The 22,323-nt window shown below is 36.5% G+C and overlaps 1 protein-coding gene across 6 annotated transcripts in view; it reads left to right on the forward strand.

Moving 5' to 3' along the window:
• LOC101525627 (UDP-glucuronosyltransferase 2A1) overlaps positions 1-22,323 on the forward strand; it is a 34,795-nt gene that overhangs the window by 12,053 nt on the left and 419 nt on the right. Inside the window, exons 2-6 of one of the 6 annotated variants that reach the window (XM_058667236.1) lie at positions 4,612-5,242; positions 11,294-11,442; positions 14,473-14,604; positions 16,832-16,919; positions 17,709-17,928. In XM_058667236.1, the coding sequence (XP_058523219.1) occupies positions 4,612-5,242; positions 11,294-11,442; positions 14,473-14,604; positions 16,832-16,919; positions 17,709-17,928 (1,220 nt within the window). Of the gene's footprint in view, positions 1-4,501; positions 5,243-10,721; positions 10,825-11,293; positions 11,443-14,472; positions 14,605-16,831; positions 16,920-17,708; positions 17,929-22,323 lie in introns of those variants that run through there. The other 5 variants (XM_004596204.2, XM_058667240.1, XM_058667238.1 and 2 more) reach the window with 5 other exon arrangements.

Consider the following 22,323-nt stretch of genomic DNA (forward strand, 5'->3'; position numbering starts at 1 on the left):
AACATTTTAGGGTTCACCTTTTTTAAAGTTTTTCTTATTTTTTATCAGAAAGGTATATTTTACAGAAAAAAGGAGAGACAGAGAGGAAGATCTTCCATTCTTCTCAAAAGTCTGTATGTCTGGAACAGAGCTGATCTGAAGCCAGCTGCCAGGAGCTTCTTCCAGGTTTCCCATGTGGGTGTAGGGTCCAAAAGGCTTGCACCATTCTCTCCTGCTGTCCCAGGCCTTAAATAGAGGCCTGGATGGGAAGTGGAGCAGCTGGGACACAAACCAACACCCATATGGGATGCCAGTGCTTGCAGGCAGAGGACTAGCCAATTGAGTCATTGTGCCTGATCCAGGGTTCAACTTTCTTGATTGATTTTTTCCTCTCCATACATTAACTTTGGAAATTTGTTGTTCCATTTCTGCCGGATTTTGCTTTGGTGAGTGGAATCCAATATGCTCAAGCCATTCTGGTAAACTTATTATCCCTTGAGGCAGCCTTCTCCAGACGACTCTGTTGCTTGGGTTGTGCTGCGTCCAGGTTTTTTTCTTACAGGCTCTGAGAGACTTCAAAGCAGCCTCTGTGTGAAAGCAAAAAGGCTTTTCTGATTCCACAACTTTTCTGTTTAACATTAAATTAGGTAAATTTTATTTCTGCTTTTATGTTATTTTATGTTTTATTTTTAAATTTTATTTTTTGTTTTTATTTTTACAGTAACAAAAATGCTGCCAAAGTTGTGGATGCATTTGAGGAGAAAGTAAAGTAACTCCTTTATAAAAGCAGACGTATTCATATTTGCTAAAGATTGTGTATGATTAACTGCAGTTACAGCTCATAAACTTTATAAAAACAAGAGGAATGAATAATTTTTATCTGAGACTTGTAGATAACTGATTTACATAAATATAATTTAAATAAATAAAACTATATTACATTGTATATGAACAATTAGATGAATGCTTTCTAAGAGCTGATGTCATAATAAAGACTGACTGGCCATAATATTCATATCTTTACATGAACTAAGTATTCACTGATTGCAAATAACCAGTATAAAAAAATACAATAGAAATAAAAGCTATCTGGATGGTGTTTGATTTCTAACAATAATTTTTAAAATATACATATATTTTATTAATTACATTGCATTATGTGACGCAGTTTCATAGGCTCTGGGGACCCCCCAACCCCTCCCGTACCCTCCCCCCATGGTGGATTCCTCCACTTTGTTGCTGTATTACATTTCAAATTAAGTCAAGATTCTTTCATTGCAAGAGTGTATCAAGCATAGAGTCCAGCATAAAACAAAAAAAAGGCATTCAAGTCCTTTTGCATAAGAACAATATATGCCTGAATCTTTTTGTTTTTCTATTATTTTTTCTCTTCTTTTTTTTCTCCTCTTCCCTTCTCTTTTATGTTCTGTTGTGTAATTTTTCTTCCCTTCTTTCCCTTCCTTTTCCTCTCCTCTCCTCTCCTCTCCTCTCCTCTCCTCTTCTCTCCTCTCCTCTCTTCTCCTCTCCTCTCCTCTCCTCTCCTCCCCTCTCCTCCCCTCCCCTCCCCTCCTCTCTCCTCTCCTCCCCTCCCCTCTCCTCTCCTCTCCTCTCCTCTCCTCTCCTCTCCTCTCCTCTCCTCTCCTCTCCTCACTTCCTCTTGTCTCTCCCTTCTCCTCTCCCCTCCCCTCCCTTCTATTCTCCTCTCTTCTTCTCATCTTACTGCCATATTTTCTAGTTTTTAAAGATCTAAATTGATCTTCATTGGCTAGAATCTTCAAAGACCCTGTTAGCACAATTCTTTGCAATGATTTATAAGCAGGGTAGCAGTCACAGGCATCACATCAGAAATGGATTTGCTGTGGAACAACCACAATTGCCAGAGATTGCTATAAAAGCTATTAGAGTGAAAGGAAATGAAGGTTATTATTATTTTAGGCATATTCCTGAGTTTTGTACATGCATACTTTTTTAAGTGAGTTGTCTGTGAACTTTGGGTTTTGGCACATGCACATTCAGTAACAGATCATTTTTGCTATACTACAAGAGTAACCATGACTGACTTGCAGAACAACTCACAATGTTTGGGAAAAGGTGCACTGAAATTGGGTGTCTCAGTTTGCATGTGCTACAGGTGGAGAAACTGGGGGATCAGGGTGATGAAATCTGATTAATTTTCTCATTTAAAATGTGAGCCCTGCACAGCAGCCTATTGGATGAGGTCCTCACTTGGTACACACCGGGATCCTATATGGGCACCAGTCATTATCCTGGGCAACCTCACTTCCCATCCAGCTCCCTGCTTGTGGTCTGGAAAGCAGTGGAAGATGGACCAATGCCTTGGGATCCTGCATCTGCCTGGGAAACCCGGAAGCGGCTTCTGGCTGCTGGCTTTGGATCAGCTGAGCTCCAGTCATTGTGGCTCCTTGGGGAGTGAATCAGCTGATGAAAGATCTTCCTCTCCTTCTCTCTGTGTATCTGACCTTCCAATAAAAGCGGGGGGGGGGGGGCGGGGGGGGAACGGTTTGAATCGTAAAATCCTCTCCCTACAGTATCATATATATATGTGTGTGTGTGTGTATATATATAACCAATATTTTTGAGTATGGTTGCTACTCTGAATAAATTTGGCACATTGTTTCACTCAGCTCACACAACTCTGGGAAAGTTATTCCCATGCCCAACATTTTGTATGGAGGCTGAGTATGTTACCTGAAGTTGTAAACTAGGAGGTAGTGAATCAGTAGGTGCCAAAAATCTGGGTTGAACAGAAGCAACTGGAGAAGATTGAGTTGCTATGGTACAAAACAAAGGATAAAAATGATAAAGGAATTAAATCTATACTTTTAAAGAAGTCAATTCCAGTCAAAGAATTGAAATGAAGTCAAAGTATTGGTGTGAGGATAAAATTGAAGGTGACTATGACATCTTTTTGTGTTTTTATTAATTCCTGGAAGTTACGGAGGCCAGCAGCAGGGCTCTTGTGGTCTTGGTGGCCACAGCCCAGTCAGAGAATAAGGAGACAGAATAGTTAACTCTTGGGGATGCACTGCAATTCTTAAGGAGCAGCTGAAAGAGAAGACAAGTAGGCTCTGAGGGACATATCCTTTTAGGAGAAGCATCATTTAAGAATATTGCTTCAAAGATTCTCAATTCAAATTAATAGGGCTTTCTAAAAGTTAAACAACTTTAGATCTTCTTTTATTTTATTCAGATGAACTAGAAATTTTTCAGGAAGTTTTACATCCTAAATCTTATTAATTGTGATTCTGAAAATTTTATCTTAATTTTGTTAACTAAAAAAAAATACACACTTTATTTTTCATGATACAATTCCTTAGACTCAAGGATTTTCCCTTCCAGTCTCCCCGTCCCCCTGCCACTGTTTCCCGCTATATTAAAACAATAGCTTAGTTCTTCAACTGCAGTCACAAGTCCATCATTCTTCTATTTAACTGCATCCTGACATTGTAGGTATTGAGAATGGTATAATGTCCGGCATTCTAGTATCAAGATATATTATCCTTTGTAATCATTTCTTTCAAATAAATATTTGAGTGAAAATGAGAACTGGACTTTTAAGCATGAAGATAGTATTGTAACTGGCATGAATTTTCTTTGATTTTTTTTTAAAATCATGGTCTTATGCCTCACTGTTTCTTCGATGTTTTTAAAAATATCATTCATGAGTTTCTATCATCTTTAGTTATATTTAAGGCTATGTTATCAAATATTTGTAGTTATAAACATTAACATTTTTATTGCCATAAAATCTACCTCAACTATTTGAATGAAAAGTAGAATAAGGAAGAAAGATTAATGAACAAAACCAGGAAACTCAGTGTATTCACTCATCAGACACTGGTTTAAGGTGGTCTTCCCAACCTCCCTTGACTTACTTTTTCACCAATTGAATGATGGATTTAGGCATGATGGACCAAATTCTCTCCAGACACGCAACCTCCCTCTCCTGCCATTCAAAATTTATTTAGAATGACTGTAAGTGAACCCATAATGTCAACAAATCCCTGATAATTTAGATTACTATATTTAGTTATTGTCATGAAATCAGACATACTTAACATGTCCTATTTTTCCATTTATGGAAATCAGCTATATAATAACAGTTACTTATGTCCCCAAATATATTTTTAAATATTCTTTGAGCTTTTGGATTGGTTATTCTGAAACATTTCAAGTGTACAGGATGCTAAGGTATGACTAACAGATATCTGTAACAATAAAATGAAATACTTCAACACTGAAGTATGATTTTTAAAAATACACAAATCACCTTCTGATTATATCACCCACTATTTTTCAATAAATCATAACATTATTTTATTGTCCTGCAGGCAATACTTAAGTGTGGCATAATGACTTTGGAATTTTTCCTTCTTTTTTTTTTTTTTAATTCCAGGTAAATTAGGAGTATCTAAAGTGCACTTATAGTCATCACACCAAATAATTTTTACGTTTTAAAAATCCATCTAAGCATACTTTTTATTTTCAAAGTTCCAAAATAGGGTGATTTCCATGGATATCACCATGCTTAAAAAGTTTGTCCAATTGCTGGCCTTCAATTTGACTCTGGCTGAAATTATTCTAAGTGGAAATGTGCTAATCTGGCCTACTGATGGCAGTCATTGGTTAAATATCAGGAACATTGTGGAAGAATTAATCCAAAGAAATCACAGTGTGACAGTTCTGGCTTCCTCAACAACACTCTTCATCAACTCCAATCCAGACTCTTCCGTGACTTTTGAAGTGATACCTGTTTCCTACAACTTGAGCAAACTAGATTCCTTGATTGAACACATGATAATGCTGTGGTTGGAGCATAGACCAACTCCTTTCACAATGTGGACTTTCTACAAAGAACTAGGAAAACTCTTACATACTTTCTTTCAAATTAATATACAAATCTGTGAAGGTGTATTAAACAACCCTCAGTTATTGGCAAAGCTTCAGAAAAATGCTTTTGATGTGCTGATAGCAGACCCAGTAACAATCTGTGGTGACCTGGTAGCTCTGAAGTTAGGAATTCCTTTTATATACACGTTGAGGTTCTCTCCAGCTGCAACAGTGGAGAGACATTGTGGGAAGATCCCAGCACCAGTCTCCTACGTGCCCGCAGCCTTGTCAGAGCTCACTGACCAGATGACCTTTGGCGAGAGGGTTAAAAATACCATATCTTATTCTCTGCAAGACTACATATTTCAGTCCTACTGGGGAGAATGGAATTCATACTACAGCAAAGTTCTAGGTAAGTCTCCCAAATTTTCTGGCAATTATTCCAGGTATCTTAATTTTTATTGTTGATTGTACAAAATATTTTTATCTGATTCCATATGCCAAACTGAAGTAAACTTATCTAATATATTCCAGAAATGTTCTTTGAATATTCTCTTTGGGTGAATTCATAAAAAGGGAACGGCAGCCTTAACTTGCCTGCTGTTGTCTCCTAAGGGAAATAATTTTGTACTGCAAAGGTAACAGCTGGTTCATGAATCTTCAGGTACAGTGTAAATGGCAGTATCTATATCAGGGTACAATATAAATGTGTTGGTAAAATTCTCTGTTAAAATTTTGAGATGATGTATCATTTACCTTTCTTCCTTTTGACAAAAATTTTACTGTGATATTGATGTAAAAAGAACAGGTTTTATGAACTTTTACAGATGTAATTCCAAGGTTCTTTCTCCTGACTCGTATTCTCCGTGTATGACAAAACACATAAATTTTGAATCCCTGAAGAAAGAGCATTTCAGACACAAGTAAGAACAAGTGCAATGACCTTACAAGACTTAGATGTGTGAACAGCTCTACTCTTACCTGACCTCAACCTTACCTTTCAAAACCAATTCTTTTAATATTGGAATAGTCTTTATCCATTTTTTTTTCATTTAGACGTCTAAATCTCTAACTTCAATTGTGAAAACATATTGAACATTATACAGGTACAAAAGTGAGATACTAATTTTTGCCTATGATTTGATGGTTTGTTTATCAGAGTTTTTAGTCAAATCCTGTGTTTTACATTCTTTATTATATAATTTAAACACATACTCTGTTTTCCCGGACTTCAAATTTCCCTTGTCTCAACAAAGACACTTTTTGCTTTAAATTAGATGTTACCCACGCAGTTACTTTGCAAGATATTTGAAGTATGTTCCTTAACTACTGCCCATGAATATTGAACACTGACTTTTGATGGTATAGAATCAGATCACAGGCTTTATTCCTTAAGTAAGAGGATTACAGTAAACAAGATGAAGACAGGACTTGGAAAGCATCTGAGTCCTGATTTCAAGTTGCACCTGCTGACTAATGTTGGGTCCTGACTCAGTGCTTTCCCCTCTTTAAAATGGGGCTCATCATTTCACTACTCTAGGAGTATCATAAAATACCACCTGTGTGGCTACATCACATCACAATAAAGAATTGTAATCATGTTCAGTATTACTTGAACCAAGTAACTCAGGAGTTCTACATGACAAAGCCCTGAACTCACCATCATGGAGCTTTGTATATAGTAAGTAGTCAATAAGTTTGTATAGACTGAATGGGCTCTGGTATGTGCTAAATCTTCCTTCCCAGAGGAAGTCCTATTCAGTTATATAATGTGTTAAAAAGCCTTTGTAAAACAAAAACTTCCCAGCGTTTCATTTTCACAAGATAATAATCCAGTTTCAGAAATATCACATTTTAAGAAATTTAAGAGCTTAGCTGCATAAATCCTTCATGCTCCTTGTGTTACTAAACACATCCTAACAACCAGTAATCACACTATTTTATTTCAAACAGATATATTGTCAAGAACTGGTAAAACCCAACTCTTCTTTTGCTTACAATTGCATTCCTAAAGTATTCATAACACCTGGCAACTCTAAACTGATACTGGAAGAGGGAAGATACTTTACATTTAAATTACTATGTTTAAACACAGAAGGTTTAATAACTTGTCAGATATCTGTGCTGTGTCCATTATACTGATTTTTCCTTCACATTTATGTGTGGAGAAAATGACTGGACAAATCACACATTGAACTGTTGTGAAGAAAAACAAAAATATCTTAAAACACATAAAAGTAAGTATCAGGGACACAGCTACTTGTACTGTTTAAAATCTTGATTTCTATTTATAGTGAGAAAGCCTGAAATCTTACAGATGAACTAAATACATAAAAGGAATCCTTCATTTTTCTCATAAGCCTCTTCATCTTTATTTGACAACACTCATTTGGCCATAAGGTACAGTTAGGCAGTGTTCTGCAGTAGCAGATCTGTTTGTGACATAGGCAAGACTCTTAGGACAGAAGCACTAAGGCATGGGGCAGCTTATTCAGAGGCAATGCTTAGGGAGCACAGAAGTCTGTAAATTGGAAGGGACAGCATTTTTCAACATGCTGCTACTAGCTAATGGAACAAGGATCTCAAGGAGCATGAAAACCACTGATACCCCTACCTCTCTCTCCTGTTCTTTTTTGTATCATCTATGGTTCTGTTTGTGAGTCAAGCAAATTGGTTTCCTTGTACCTCAGCACCTCACCTCCACCTTAATGCATGTATCCAACTTCAGGCCCCTTTCCCAGAAAACCTGGAGTTTTTTCATTTTGTTTTGTTTTTTGTTTTTGTTAATCTTTGTTAACATAAACCTTCTAATTCTTTTTCACACTTCTCCCTTTAGTCAGTGCTGTGGATTTTTTTAAAAGGACCTTTCTCTTGAAATAAAACATCCATCATAATGAATGTCCACTGAAATGTCACTAATTAAATCTAATCTTGTAAAAATTAAGAAACAAAGCATTATTATGCCAACCCCATCATTCTTTCTGCCTTCTAAGTGTTTCCGTAACCCCCAAGGGCAATCGCTTTGTTTGTAATGAATTGCATACATGTATGATGAAGCGTCCTAACTTTTTTATTGTTCAAGATCTCTAATCCTAACCCTAACCTAGCCCTCTGATGATGTCATCCAATTAAATGGTTTCATTATTATTTGTATGCTAATGACCAATCAATTTCTATGTTTTGGTGTCCTGTTTCCCATTTGCTCCCCACTTGCAAGTCCAACTGTATCATCTTTTGAGGAATTTGCTGTCTCTCAAAAGGTTTTCATTTACTCTTTTTTTTTAATTATTTATTATTTAACTTCATTAATTACATTGTATTATGTGACACAGTTACATAGATACTTGGGTTCTCCCCACCCCTCCCCAAACCCTCCCACCATGGTGGATTCCTCCACCTTGTTGCATAACCACAGCTCAAGTTCAGTTGAGATTCCCCCATTGCAAGCGTATACCAAACATAGAGTCCAGCATCTTATTGTCCAGTCAAGTTCAACGGCTTCTTAGGTATATCCTCTCTGGTCTGAAGACAGAGCCAGCAGAGTATCATCCCAGTCAATTGAAAGCTCCAACATACCATGAGCAAAAATTTACATCATTATGGAATTAATTGGCATAGTAATGAGTAATCAATATGTTAAAAGTAAATGCGAGTTCCCAGCCACCTTCTGTGACCACCTCATTGACATTTCAATTTTAGTTTATACACAACATATAACATTCATAACATAACATGTTATACATAACATCATATCATCTTAAATTAAGGCAAACATGTGGTATTTAACCTTTTGGGATTGGCTCATTTCCCTTAGCATTATGGTTTTCAGTTTGGCCCATTTGGCCACAAAGAACTGCATTTCGTTTTTTTTAATAGCTGAGTAGTATTCAATAGAGCAGATGAACCATGGCTTTCTTATCCAATCCTCTGTTGATGGGCATTTTGGTTGCTTCCATGTTTTTGCAATTACTGATTGTGCTGCTATGAGCATAGGAGTGCATGTTGGTTTCTCATAAAACAAGTGTTCTGGATATATTCCTAGGAGTGCTATTGCTGGATCATACGGTATGTTGAATTTGAGTTGTTTGAATATTCTCCATACTGATTTCCATAGAGGCTGTACCAGCCTGCAGCCCCACCAGCAGTGGAGTAGGGATCCCTTTTCCCCACAACCTCACCAACAAGTGTTGTTGGTGCTTTTATTCATGTGGGCCAGTCTTACTGGCGTTAGGTGGTACCTCATTGATGTTTTAATTTGGATTTCCCTTATTGCCAGGGAACTTGAGCATTTTTTCATATGTTTATTTGCCATTTGGGTTTGTTCCTTTGTGAAGTGTTTGCCCATTTCCCGTGCCCATTTCTTGAGTGGCTTGTTTGTTTTGACATTTTGGTTCTTTTGTAGCTCTTTGTATATTCTGGAGATCAGCCCTCTATCACCTATGTCGTGTGCAAAGATCTTCTCCCATTCTGTGGGTTGCCTTTTTACTTTGTTGATTGTTTCTCTAGCTGTACAGAAGCTTCTTAGTTTGATGAGGTCCCATTTGTTTATTCTGGTCTTGATTTCTACTGCATTTGGAGTCTTTTTTAGGAAGTGAGGGCCTACCCCTAAGTGTTGCAGTGTGTTTCCAACATTTTCTTCCAAAAGTTTGAAGGTTTCTGGATGTAGGTTTAGATCTGTTATCCATTTAGATCTGATCTTAATGTATGGTGAGAGATGCGGATCTATTTTTTTTGTTTCTGCAGGCTATTAACCAGTTGTCCCAACAGCATTTATTGAACAGACCTTCCCATTTGCCTGGATTGTCGTTTGTCTTTTTGTCAAAGATTATTTGGCTGTATCTGTGTGGGTTTCCATCTGGTGTTTCTATTCTGCTCCATTGATCTTCCTCTCTATCTTTGTGCCAGTACCACGCTGTTTTGATAACCACTGCCCTATAGTATGTCCAGAGGTCATTTACTCTTAATTTCCATTCTTACCTGACAACAAGCACATTGTTCTGAAAGTCTTCCTCATTCCTTTTCATGGAAAAGTTCTTCTGGAGGCTAAGGTAAAAAATAGCTTGCACACATACAATATTTTAAAGAAATTCTATTGCTCAAACTATTAGTAGTATTTTCTCCTTTCCCATTTTCTATTGTCATTATTTTGGTGGTTTTTCCACTGAAACCTGAAAAAAGAAGCAACAAACAATACAGTAAAAGAGCAGAGTTTATTTTTCTCTGAAGTACTCATTCACAAGGAGAAAGTATGCTCTGTTGTCTGAGTAATCCGAGTGTCAAGTATGTGTGAAAGTGGTTACTTTTATTTTACTTACCACTAATTCTGCTATTGTACGATAGAAAAGGTTACTAATACAGAAGCAATTCTTTAATCACTTTGATGCGCACTAGCTGTAATTTCTTGTCTTCAAAGTGTATTTGATTTAATGAAATTTTGGGTAATATAATTTTATCCAAGTTCATCTAATAATTAAATTTATGCCTCATGGAAACTTCTGCAGAAAGACAAACAAAACATGGTAGTTTACTTGTAAATGCTCAAGGTTCTTGACAAAATACTAAAATTAATACTTGGTAAATTCCCATAGAATATATCTTGACAATAGGATGCTGGACTTTCTATCGTTGTCCATACATACCTACAATGTCATGATAAACTGAAAAAGCAGAATGATGGGCTTGTGACTGTTGCTGAAGGACTATATTGTTGTAATAATATAGGGGGAAAAGTGGGGTCAATTAGAGAGGTTGGAAGGGGGAATACCTTTGCCAATATAATCAAAGCATGAAAAATTAAATTTTAAAATATGCCTTAGAATATATTTAATCGCTTATTTTTGTGATTTGTTTTATGATTTAGTGACATTTACATGTGTATCTCAAATCTCCAAAATGGGTTACATTGATTGTGAGTGAAGAAGGTCATTATTTAAAAAATTATTACAAAGCAACCTAAAAGACAGCATTTGAGTCAAGGAGGAAGTGTGGACTGAGGTTGGTGGGATCCTTCAATAACTTGTGTGAACTAAAGAGTATAATAAGAGAGTGTGAAAGCGAGACTGCCTTGACTGAAAGCTTGAAAACCACTGAGCAGTTCACTGGATGTTGAAGTGATGGGGCTGATGCATCTAATTGGAAAGGAAACATGGGTGTTACATGCATTACTAGTTGAACTTAAGAGTTTTGACATGCCATTTTTCTTTCATTTTTGAAAAATCCTATTTTCCAACATCTCATCTTTCTTTCAATCCACTTTCTCCCTTACTAATCTCACTTTTTAAGGGCTTTTTTTTCTGTCTCCTTCCCTTTTTTCTTCAACTTCTTTTCTCTCTCTTCGATAACACATAGTTAAGATGAGCATTCAGAATTACCTGAAGTTTTCCTTAGAAGACTAATGATAGATTTTTTTCTCATTAAACATACATACTAACCTCCTCCATCCACCTTTCTTACTTTCTTCTAGGAAGACCCACCACACTGTGTGAGACTATGGGGAAAGCTGAAATTTGGCTAATGAGGACATATTGGGATTTTGAATTTCCTCGTCCATACTTACCTAATTTTGAGTTTGTTGGAGGATTGCATTGCAAACCGGCCAAACCTTTACCTGAGGTAATTCTATGACAGTAAATTACTGTGTGCACATTATGACAAAATTGTTTTTTCTTAAAATGTACAGCTTTGATTACAGAAATATGTTGATGGGCTTCTTCAGTCAGCAGCCCCAATTCATCTTTTGCATCAGAGAGGCCTGTTGACTGGTACTAGCACTTGGGGATTTTACGTTGACAGCTCAGGCTGAAGAACAAAATTGTTCTAATGCTGTGTTTAAAATATCAGTGTGTAGTGGGCATTTGTGGTACAGCACATTAAGCCACTGCTTAGCGAGCTCATACCTCATATAAGAATGCCTGGTTGAATTCCTTGCTATTCCGCACATCTGACCAGCTTGCGGCCCATGTCCATGGAAGGCAGCAGATGACAGCCCAGATGCTTCTCTGTCACCCACTTGGGTGAACTGGATCAAGTTTCTGGTTCATGACTTCGGCTTGGTCTGGCCATGGTTTTTGCTGACATTTCAGGAATTCATCAGCAGATGGAAGACCCTGTCAGTATTTCTCTCTGGTCTCCTCCTCCCCATTCCTCTGTATCTCTCTCTCATTCCCCCAACCACTTCACCTCTACACCTTTAAACTACTCCTCCCCACCCCCAGCTTTGCAATTGGACCTTTGCAGCAAACACGCAGTCTAACTGCACCTCAGCAAGAAGCATGACAAGTCTCCCGGAGATCACCTGATCCACATGACTGCTCAAGAAGCAGCAGCCTGCCGCTGTGCCCAGGGACAGCCGATGGCCCTGCGGCGTCCTGGCCTGAGCCACAGCATTCCATCTTGCTTCTGTTTCTGACCTGCCTCTGCGGCCCTTGGGTTTTCTTACAGACATTTTGTAGTTATATTTATATGCTCTTTTATGCATGTTATTTTTTTTTCCTGTGAGTCAGCATACCTTTTTTTCTTTTCCAACATCTATTCTTGATGTTAAGCTGTCTTTTGTAGGAAATAGTGGGGCACACACGATAAAAATGAGATTTTTTTATGCTGGACTGGTTGGTGAGGGAAGCAGGCATGCAGCTGTGGGAAGTCAGAACTGCTGAGGACTGCCCAGGTTCCAAAGCCACCCCTTCACTTGTTTCACTCACGCAGGAAACCACGCACACGCACACACACACACATACACACACACACTCTACAACACTACATCGTCACTATGCCCAAACTCTCCTCTGTATGCTGAAAAATGCCACTATTATTAAATAACGCAAGCTAGTTTTTAATGTATAAAAATACTGCAGTTTATAATTATTTACAAATGTAAGTCTTGGTGCAAGCTGACCTTTCTATAGTGTGCTGTGTTGGTAAATGAAAAAATAAAAAGCTCAAACAGACCAATCAGCGGGACAAATATTGGAGTCCTTTCCTTGTCAATTGCCAGCATAGCTTACAAACTCCTGTATGCTGCATATCCAACTATTTTAATCTCTTTGCTTTCTTTGTACTTTCTGGCTGTATACTTTCTCTTTTAACTTTTTATATTATCATTTTGTATTAAATTTTTGTGCATATAATGTAAAATCACATTTTTAAAATAAGATTGGAAGAAAGACAGTATTTGGTAGCATTAGTAGTGCTTCTAGGTTGTAAATTTAGACACTTATTTAGTGCTGACCATTATTATGTCATAGGAAATACATTGTGGAAATGCTGTGTGAATTTAATATGAAGACCTAATTTATGCATTTTAGTTGCTGATCTATTCACTTTAAAGAGCCAAAGAAGTGCTTGTGTCATGTCTGAAGTCATTTCACAGTGTAATTTCTCAGCAGAGATATTAGAAAAATATTCAGAGTAAGAACTAAAATAAAAATTTGGGCTAAAAGAATCAATATTAAATGGATCATCAATGAGAGAAACTCAAATGAAAAATTCAGATAATTGTGGCGGTAGTGTGGGTTACTTTATGAAACTCACATTTGTTTTGATAATGAAGTGCAATGAAAAAATATCAATGTTGCAGTTTCAGGAATCTTTTCTTGACATTAGCTGAAAATGGATATCCACCTTTACTTAAGACATTATTCTCCAATATTATGGGTATAGATAAGAAATTCATTAACTCTAGAATAATGACAGACATTTGAGCAGTGAATGCAATGCAGGTGTTTGGAAAGCAGAAGCCATATCAACTATGTGAAAGGCCTGAATCACTGCCCGTAGGGCCCAAAGTATCCAACTTGAAGAACTGTTACTTGTTAACTCACAGAATATTATTTTTGCAGAAATTTATATATTACATCTGCTCTAAGGCTCAACTAACACTATGCAGCAAATCTCACCACCTATCTGGCGCCTTTTAAGTAAATAAAGCAAAAACTTCCATGGGTGTAAAATTCCATTATTATCATTATAGTACAGCATTAAATGTTACATCTGCTTTGAAAATGTCGCTCTCTCTCTCTCTGTATATATATATCTATCTATCTATCTATATATAGATAGATAGATATATATACATATTAAAAATATATATATATAATTTATAACACGTGGATTCTTAGCAGAAGAAATTAGGGGTGGTTGAAATGAGACAAAAGAGCTACAGAATCATATTTACTCTTCAATAAATGGTTCCAGGCATCAGAGGAGAGGTTCTGCCTATAACAATTTTACTGTTACTGGTTCTGACTCCTCCTATTTGGAAGTGTAACCAAAATTTTTACACTCAAAAGTAATTCTTTTATTTATTTTAGAGGGAGGAAGGGAAAGACAAAAAGAGAAAAAGAAAGAGAAAGAGTGAGAGAGAGATCTTAAGTGTGCTATTTACTAATTTACTAATCAAATGTCCACACTATCCAGGGCTGGCCAGTGTCTGGGAGTTCAGGCTGGGTCCCCTAAGTAGGTAGCCTGGCCCCAGCTTCAAGAGCCACCACCTGCTGCCTTCCATGTATTAGCGAGCAGAGCCATGACATGACCCACAGAAGCCAAGGTGCTCTGAGATGGGATGAGGATATTCATCATGGCACCCACCTCCTTTTCCCCTTATGATGCTGAATATGTCTAATGAGAAGAATTTTGTCCCTACAGGAAATGGAAGAGTTTGTCCAGAGTTCAGGTGAAGATGGTATTGTGGTGTTTTCTCTGGGTTCAATGGTCAAAAATATCTCAGATGAAAAGGCCAATCTGATTGCCTCAGCCCTGGCCCAGATTCCACAAAAGGTCAGTGTCAGCTTTGCCCCTGGTAAGCAGATTTATCCCATTTGAAGTTTGAACATGATGGTTTGTACTTTTACAAATTACTGATCCAATTCATTTTTCACCAAACTTAACCGGCTAGCCTTGAATAAAATTTTGTAAAAACTGAAAGTGGTGTATTTTAACATGCTGTTCACCTCACAAGTCTTGACATCAGTGTGGTAACATATTTTTATAAGACTTGATTCATACTGGAATTAAGTTGGAAATGTTAAATCCCATTGATTTGCATTGCTGTAAATATTTTGCCCTGTTTCTTTTTTTCCCAAAATGTGTTTATAGTTATTTGAAAGGCAGATTTACAGAGAAAAGGACAGAGGGCTAGATCTTCCATCCACTGGTTTACTTCTGGTCTCAATGGTCAGAGCTGAGCTAATTCAAAGCCAGGAGCTAAGAGCTTGTTGTTGGTCTCCCACTTGGGTACAGGGCCCTAAAGGACCCAGTAAATCTTCTACTTTCTACCCAGACCATTAGCAGAGAGCTTGATCGGAAGTGGAACAGGCAGACTGGACACAAATCAGTGCCTATGGTGCTTTCAAGTAGAGGATTAACGTGTTGAGCCATCATGCCAGCCCATGGTCTGTTCAAACTACCCAAAAAGTTCTGAAGTATATTAGCTCTTAATTTTAGGATAAAAGCTTAGATACAAAGCACAGAAAATTTATACTTAAAATACACTCCAAATGTCTAGGTTTCATTAAGATTACGATTATATTAAAGTGAAATTGATTTAGATCTGAAATCTTGCATTCACTTTGTGTATATAAATTGAGAAGTTTAGAGGTGAAAATACATTCTAATATTACATTAGAAATATGCATTTTCTTATCTACGAGGTATGAGTAATTTTAATTTTATTAAAACCATAATTCTATTTATACAGCCTTAATAAACAATTGTGAAGTGTTCTATGAATGTTTATATTCATATATCTTTAAAAATTTGCTTATTTATTTTAAGCACAGAGTTACAGAGATAGATATTAGGGAGAGGAAAAGAGAGAGCAGAGAGGGCTGCCATTTGTTGGTTCACTCTCCAGAAGGCCACAACAACCCGGAATGGGACAGGCACAAGTCAGGAACCATAGCTTCCTCTGGATCTCCTACATTTGTGCAGGGGCCAAACACCAGTGGCTTCTCTCACTGCTTTCCTAGGTGTATTAGCAGGGAGCTTTATTGGAGGTGGAGAAGCCAGGACTGAAATTGGTAAACCATAAAGGATTTGAGTACTGCAGATAGTGCCTTAACCTGATACACCACAGCACTAGCCTCGTACATATTGATTAAAATACATTAATTGCATAATTGTCATGACTGCCAGTTAAATATGATAAAACATTTGCTTTTGACTTCCAAATTATGCTTATTACAAGTTTTCCAACATTAAGCTTTTAATGTACGTTTTCATTAATTGTACTAAAGAAGAAGATATTATGTAAATTTAGTTATTGAATTCCCAAAAACGTATCTCTTGGGAAAATGTAGTATAGGGAAATCCCCACCTTGTCCTCCCTCAGAAAGAAATGAACAAAAGAGAGGAAAGAAGAACAGGAAAGAAGGCAGGAAGGAATGGGGGAAGGAAGGAAGGAAGGGAGGGAGGAAGGGAGGGAGGAAGGGAGGGAGGAAGGAGGAAGGAAGGAAGGAAGTTAGGAAGGAAGAAGTAGGAAGGGGAAGAGAGAGGAAGGAAAAGAAGGAACACTGAAGAGAGGGAGGAAACAAGGAAGGAAGCGAGGATATGACGAAGGGGAAATGGAAAGAAAAAAATCAGTAATACAAAAAGCATATCACAAAATCTCAAACTATTTGTATTTCTTAAAAGTACATTATATTTTAAACATGGCAGCTATGTAGGCTCAACAACATCCGATAAATTTACTAAGTATTATGTTCAGAATTCACAATATTCTGATGAGTGAATATTATTTTCTGTTTTCTCACTTAAAATCTCACCCATGGAAGCATTCAAGTGATAAATATCAATAATATTTTACTACATTCTTAGTACAATCTTTTACAGAAAGGTAGGTGTAAACGGTTGTAGTGTATATCTCCGTGTCAGGACTTCTAGTGATATGCCACTCTGTCAGCTGCAACCCAGGGCAGGTGATTGCATGATTCCTAAACAATTCTACAGCCTTAACATTTTCTTCATTTTGTTTTCACTTGCAAAACTAAGGCATCGTTTTCCACAGGTCTTATGGCGATACAAGGGGAAAACACCAGACACACTAGGACCCAATACTCGGCTCTATGATTGGATACCGCAGAATGACCTTCTTGGTAAGAGGACTATGTGTGAGAAAAAGAATTCAGATGGAAGGAGACAAGTAACTTTAATACAAAATACATTCTACAAATGTTTCGTAACTTAAAATTTGACATTTCTGGTTTCCAGTTATAATGCACATATAATAATGATCATGAATTTAATGAGCCATGCCTCCTCTGCATCACAAATGAACATCTTTAGTTAAGGCTATCTTCACCTCATCATAGTTGTATCTATCTCAGTTCATGCATCACTTCCCCAATAATAGCATATCTGAAAATGAAGAAAAAGTTAATTCCTCCCCTTTCCTGTGTTAGTAATACTGTGTTCAGTTTTTGTAGAAAACACTACCTTCAGTGGCATCACTTTACATTACAGTTAAAATACCGCTTGGGATAACCACATTGTAATATGGAGTGCTTGGGTCTAAGTCCTGGCTCTGTTTCCTGTCCTACAGCCTATGAGTCCTGTGAAGCAGCAAATGGTGATTCAGTAGTTGAATCTCTTTTATTTGTATTGCAACCTGGGTTGACTCTCAGCTTCAGGGTTTGCCCTGTCTCAACCTTGGGTATTGCTGGCAACTAGGAAGGAAATACATGAGAACTATGCCTCACTTAGTTGCTTTCTTTGTCTCTCTCACTCATTCTCTTCCACTCCACTTCATGATCAAACACATTTTTGGAAATAAAAATACTGCCTTTAGTTACACAGTGATTTTTTTTCCTCCCCCTCTGTTTCTAAAATTCTCATAAAATATAACAATGAAATCCTCACCCTTTCTCACCCAATTACCAAACTAGGTCATCCCAAAACCAAAGCTTTCATCACTCATGGTGGAACTAATGGAATCTATGAGGCAATTTACCACGGGGTCCCTATGGTAGGAGTCCCCATGTTTGCTGATCAGCCTGACAACATTGCTCACATGAGGGCCAAAGGAGCAGCTGTGGAGGTGAACATGAATACGATGACAAGTGAAGACTGGCTGAATGCTTTGAGGACAGTAATTAATGATCCTTCGTAAGTACCTCTGCTTCCTCAAGGGGTTATCTACCACTGATTTTGCTGTCCAGGCATAACTGAAGATGCCCAATGTTCTGTGCTTTTGAAATGTTTTTCTTTAAATGATGTAACATGACCAACATGGAAATCACCTATTTCATTTACCAAATTAGAGAAATGATACACTGAAATTCGTAGGAAAAGATTTCAAATATTCCATTTTTCTCAAAATAAGTAATGTCATTGCATGAATTTTTAGATATTATCTGAATACCTGTTGACCCTTATAAAGAAATAATATTCAGATCTCATAAATCATCAAGTATGTATACAATAAAAGCGATAATGTATCCAATTCTGTGCTTCAGAACTAGCTGTTATTTAACAAACATTTAATAACATGATCCAAAAACTTCCTGTTTGGTAGTAATCTCATTCTCAATTTTCAGGGTCTACATTTTTAACTTAATACTCCAATTACTTATTTTGTCTTCACACTTAAAGATTCAACTGTACTGCAAGGGAATCAATATTCAGTATTGAATTAGAGGATCTTTATCACAAACTGTTTTTGATTCATTTAACTGTATTTTCTCTCAGTGAAGACTTTGGCTATTGAATTCCCTGATCATATTTAGCAATAATGACTCATTACTTTAAAAGGAGAATGACTACTATCTGAATAACTTACATCTGCCTTACCTTCAGATTTCTGAAAGTATTGTTCAATGTCTTCTAACTTTAAATGCTTTTCTGAGTCTTATCTGATCATTTTCTCACACACAGGAAAGAATTACTAGTTAAAACTCAGAAACTTGATTATGATGTAGCCTTAACAATTATTTTATATATCTCCCTTAATTAATGCTTATAAAACTCTACATCTAGATCAACAGTTATTCAGTTTTCTCTTTCAGAAATTGATTTTTATTTCTTTTTGTTCTTTTTAAAATTCTTTTTATTTATTTTACATCTTTCAGTTCCACATTTCAGTTGGGAACATCAGTTTTCAGTTTTGTTTGTGCTGAAATATTTTAGTTTTTCTGTGTTGAATTTACAGAAATTTCTTCAAGCGGTCCATAAGTTAGGAAATTTGCCTTTTTTTCCTTGAGCGTGGTTTGCTGTTTATAATTATTTTAATAGTTCTATAAAATGCTATTTTAAACAACTTATTTCAGGTGCTCACTTATCTCCCTTTTCACAGCCTCTGTTTATAGTCTGATTTTTTATCTCAAAATTATCATCACATTTTGATGTATTTCAAACCTCCTATTTGGACTAATTACCATTTCTTATTATTCTTGCTATTTATATATTTATTTATTTCATTTCATCTCATTTCCAAATAGGAGTACATGGTGTCTTCAAAGTTCAAAATGCATATTATGAAAAACTATAAGGATTTTGAAATTCTCTCACACTAAAATAAAAACCTTTTAATTCATTTTTCCTGAACATTTTGACTTTCCCTCAAATACGCATGTGGTACTCAGTTTTTCCTTTCAGTAACTGCTTTGTATTTGTATGGATGCCTTTCAAGTAAAATTTGTCTCTGTATTACATCCAATTCAATGACTTCTTTGCTTAAACCCAAAGTTATTTGGTGGAACATTCCATCCACTTTTCTGAACGCTGACATTCAACAAATGGGATATCCAGGTGAAACTCAGATGGAGGTTTGTTCAACTTTATTTTGACGGAACTATTTTGCTCTATGTACACCAAGCTCTGGTGCCAGGGTTTGTAAACTAAGTGGTGGTATATTCATTTTTTAGCAGGGAGGACTCTCAAGGCTTGGTTTAGATCCATTTGAGTCACCTGAGGTTGGCTATTTCCCCTTCCATCAACATTTCAATACACTGACATTTAAAAAAAGGGGGGGTTACTTATTTTTATTTGGAAGACAGATTTATGGAGAAGAGAATAAATAAAGCTCTTCCACCTGCTGGTTCATTCCTCAAATGGCTGCAAATGCCAGGGCTGAGCTGATCTGAAGCCCGGAACAGAAACCTCTTCCCGGTCTCCTACATGGTGCAAGGGCCCAAGGGCTTGAGCCATCTTGCACTTCTTTCCCAGGTTTATTAGCAGGGAGCTGGAGTAGAAATGGAGCAGATGGGACTTGAACCAGCATGCAAATGGATGCTAAAATCACTATGCCACAGTTCCAGTCCCATAAACTGGTTTTTATTCATACACATGTATATAGAGTGTTTCTACATGTTCTTGGAAAATAAATGTTATGATAATGTATGTGTGCACTTCAAAATGATGTTGGATAAAAATATAATTCTTTTTAACATATACTTAATCCTATTTTTCATGAACATGGATTTCAGATTTTAAAACTTTGTACATCAAGAAAGTCTTAAATAGCAGTTTGATTTGGTGATAAAGGCCAAATGGGTTGTGCAAAATACAATAGGATAAACCATGTGAAGCTACTGTTTTCATCTTCCCTAAACTTCAATTCTTCTACTCACAAACACCCATGTGTGTGCACACATACACACACACACAAACACAATCATATGTGCAAGTAATCAGATAATCCCCTGCTGCTAGATCCAGTGCATCATTTGAACTTGTGAATGATAACCACATTTGTTTTTCTCAGTCTTAACAAAGTATCTCCTACACCTCTGTCCCTCTTCACAAGCCATTTCCTCTACCTCATTTCCATGAACTCAGCCAGAATCTATTAAGTACAACTCAAAGTAATACCCCCTTACTGTGGTTTAAACATCAAAAAACTTGAAAAGATTCCACATGCCTTTAAAATACCTAGATCTCCATTGGTATGTCTTATCAGAAATGCCTATTAAGGCCCACAGTCTATTTTTAAATTACCTTATTTGATTATCTGGTATTGGCTTTTGTTTTTTTAATTCTGCATATTGATCTTTTGTTAGATATGGAGTTTGCAAACATGCATTTAATAAGGTACCTCTTAATTCTGTCATTTCCTTTGTTGTTCAGAAGCTTTCTAGACTGATGTAATCCCATTTCTCATTTATCATCAGGTAAAAGCAAATAAAAATCATCTTACCACAGCTAAAATGGCTTAATTACAATAAAAAGGAACAAATCAGAAAAAAGGGAACATATTTGTTGGGAATCTAAATTGCAATAATCATTGTGGAAAACAATGTGGAGGTTCTCCATCAAACAAAATAAAACTACCATAGCATATACCCCAAGCAAATGAAATCAGAAAGTCAAAGTGACACCTGCATTTTCATGCTTTTGGCACCACCCTTCCCCATAGCTAGTTTATGGAATCTCTAGTGTGATGTAAGAGGCAATGTGATGTATGTACAAAAGACACCACCCAGCTATTAAGCATGCATGAAATCCTGTTATTTGTGGTATTGCTGATAGGACTAGTGGATATTTGGTGGAAAAAGTCAGACACAGAAAGACAAATACCACGTGATCTCATTAATGTCTGGGGATATAAAAGTTGACCCAATAGAGGTTGGAAGTGGAACAGTGGTTATCCGGTTTTGGGGGAAGGAGTGCAGTGAGAAGGACAAGCTGGTCAATGAAATCAGTTAGATAGCAGGACAGAATTCTGGTATTTTACAGCAGAGCAGACTTAATAAAGCTTACAATAATGCATTGTGTTCCTCTAAACAGAAGACGGTTCTTTTAGCATATTTACCATGATGAACAGTAAATATATAGGGGTTAGAAATGCTAATTTACATAAATTTTTCACTACCCAATATACACATAAATTAGAAAGTCATTGTATATGATAAATATCTACAAATAATATTTCAGCCAAAAATGAAATAAAAACATAGAATTTTTTATATAGACCTGCACTTACGTTGTCACAGAACAAGAGTCCTGTTAACTCTTATGTTTGCTAATGTGATCCAAAATGCATGAAGAACTCTAATTCTAGAGAGAAAATTAATTTGTCTTAAAAAAAAACTCAAACAAAACCCTCAAATTTCATGTACTGGGATCACTCCTTAAATTACTCCAGTATCTTCATCCAATGTTGACGTCTCTGAGAGAAATTTGGGTTTTCAACAATAGCATAAATGTGTACAAAGATGCAATTACCAGGTGCTAAAAATCTCAGAACTATGAAAGTGCTCACCAATGAGAACTATCAAATTCTTATTTCTATTATATGAACTAGGAAGAGATTAACAGTCATGAGAGTATGTTTTAAAAATTCCACAATAAGCTACTCAGCAATCTGGTCTTACAATAGTGCTGGATGATGAAGTTCTTTAAAACTTGAATTCTTGGAAAAATTCATAAGGTATGCATTCACAAATAGCTTCTTTCTTTTTTTCTCTATGTCAGTGCTGGCTCAAATTTTGTTAGTAGTATGTGTCTTTTATAATCTGAGCTTCACAATTCTTAAATGTCTATACAACCAAGAAAGTTTATGAG

This window comes from Ochotona princeps, chromosome 7, assembly GCF_030435755.1.
Source record: "Ochotona princeps isolate mOchPri1 chromosome 7, mOchPri1.hap1, whole genome shotgun sequence".
Taxonomy (NCBI): Eukaryota; Metazoa; Chordata; class Mammalia; order Lagomorpha; family Ochotonidae; genus Ochotona; species Ochotona princeps.